Source organism: Condylura cristata, unplaced genomic scaffold (assembly GCF_000260355.1).
Source record: "Condylura cristata isolate star-nosed mole 26May11 unplaced genomic scaffold, ConCri1.0 scaffold00060, whole genome shotgun sequence".
Lineage (NCBI taxonomy): Eukaryota > Metazoa > Chordata > Mammalia > Eulipotyphla > Talpidae > Condylura > Condylura cristata.
In genome coordinates this window covers 94406-95515 of record NW_004567161.1, presented here as the reverse complement: position 1 = coordinate 95515, position 1110 = coordinate 94406, and the positions used below count along the sequence as shown (strand labels likewise).

General features: G+C 74.4%; 1 protein-coding gene across 1 annotated transcript in view; it reads left to right on the top strand.

Moving 5' to 3' along the window:
• Positions 1 to 1110, top strand: part of RPTOR (regulatory associated protein of MTOR, complex 1) — a 67094-nt gene that overhangs the window by 59111 nt on the left and 6873 nt on the right. The window contains exons 7-8 of the mRNA XM_012734562.1: positions 20 to 178; positions 693 to 811. Coding sequence (XP_012590016.1) covers positions 20 to 178; positions 693 to 811 — 278 coding nt within the window. The remainder of the gene's footprint in view (positions 1 to 19; positions 179 to 692; positions 812 to 1110) is intronic.

The following is a 1110-nucleotide window of genomic DNA, read 5'->3' as shown; positions in this document are numbered from 1 at the left end:
CCGCCCCCTCCGCGGCCAGCGGGCAGCTCGGCGGCCTTCTCCCCCGGGAACCTGAGCGCCAGCAGCAGCGCCAGCAGCACCCTGGGCAGCCCCGAGAGCGAAGAGTACATCCTGTCCTTCGAGACCGTCGACAAGATGCGCCGCGTCAGCTCCTACTCGTCCCTCAACTCCCTCATAGGTAGCCACACCGGGACCCCGGGCGGCGCGTGGCCGGGGGTGTGAGCCAGGGCGTGGCTGTGGGCGGGAGCCGAGTTGCGGGGCGTGGCCTCGCAGAGTGGGCGCGGCCTCGCGAGGTGGGGCGTGGTCTGTGGGAGGGGCGTGGCCGTGCGGAGCCAGGGCGGCTGCGGTTGGGCTGTCCAGTGCTGGGCAGCTGCCTCCCCCGCTGTCGGCTCTGCCAGCCTTCCCTCCAGCCAGGGTGCCCTCTCCATGGGGGCCGTGGCCCCTCCCCCCGCGCCAGCTGCTGCCACAGGCCCAGAGGGCACTGGGTTGCCTGGGCTCTGGGGCAGCTGACGTGCGGCGTGGCGGGGCCGTGTCCTGCTGCTCCCCTGCCGGGCCAGGGCCCAGCGTGCCAGCGTGGCCTGAAGGGAGGCCGCCCAGGCTGCCGGCCAGCGGGGGGCCGCGAGGCCCAGCCTGTGCCCGGCGGGGTCCTGCCCGCCGGGCAGGGCTGGCGGCTGAGCGCCCCTCTCCCCTAGGGGTGTCCTTCAACAGCGTCTACACGCAGATCTGGCGCGTCCTGCTGCACCTGGCGGCAGACCCCTACCCCGACGTCTCTGACCTGGCCATGCGGGTGCTCAACAGCATCGCCCACAAGGTGGGTGCGGCGCCTCGGCGGGCCCGGGACGCCGCAGCCCGGCCTGCGCACCGCCCGCCCTCGGCGGCTGCCGGCCGCTGCTGTGCTCGCTTCGTTCCTCCAGAAGCTTCCGTCACTGACGTTAGTCCTGTCTCCTGGGGCTAAGCCCGCCCCCAGCCCCCCTCTCGGGCTCCGGGCACGGCCAGCCTGTGCCGGGGGGCTCGTCCCGCCTGGTGATGTCGCCCCGCACATGCGTGTCGTCTCGTGCGTCGCCCGGGGTGCAGGCCCCGACCCTTGGCGCCCGTCTGCTGCAAGAGACC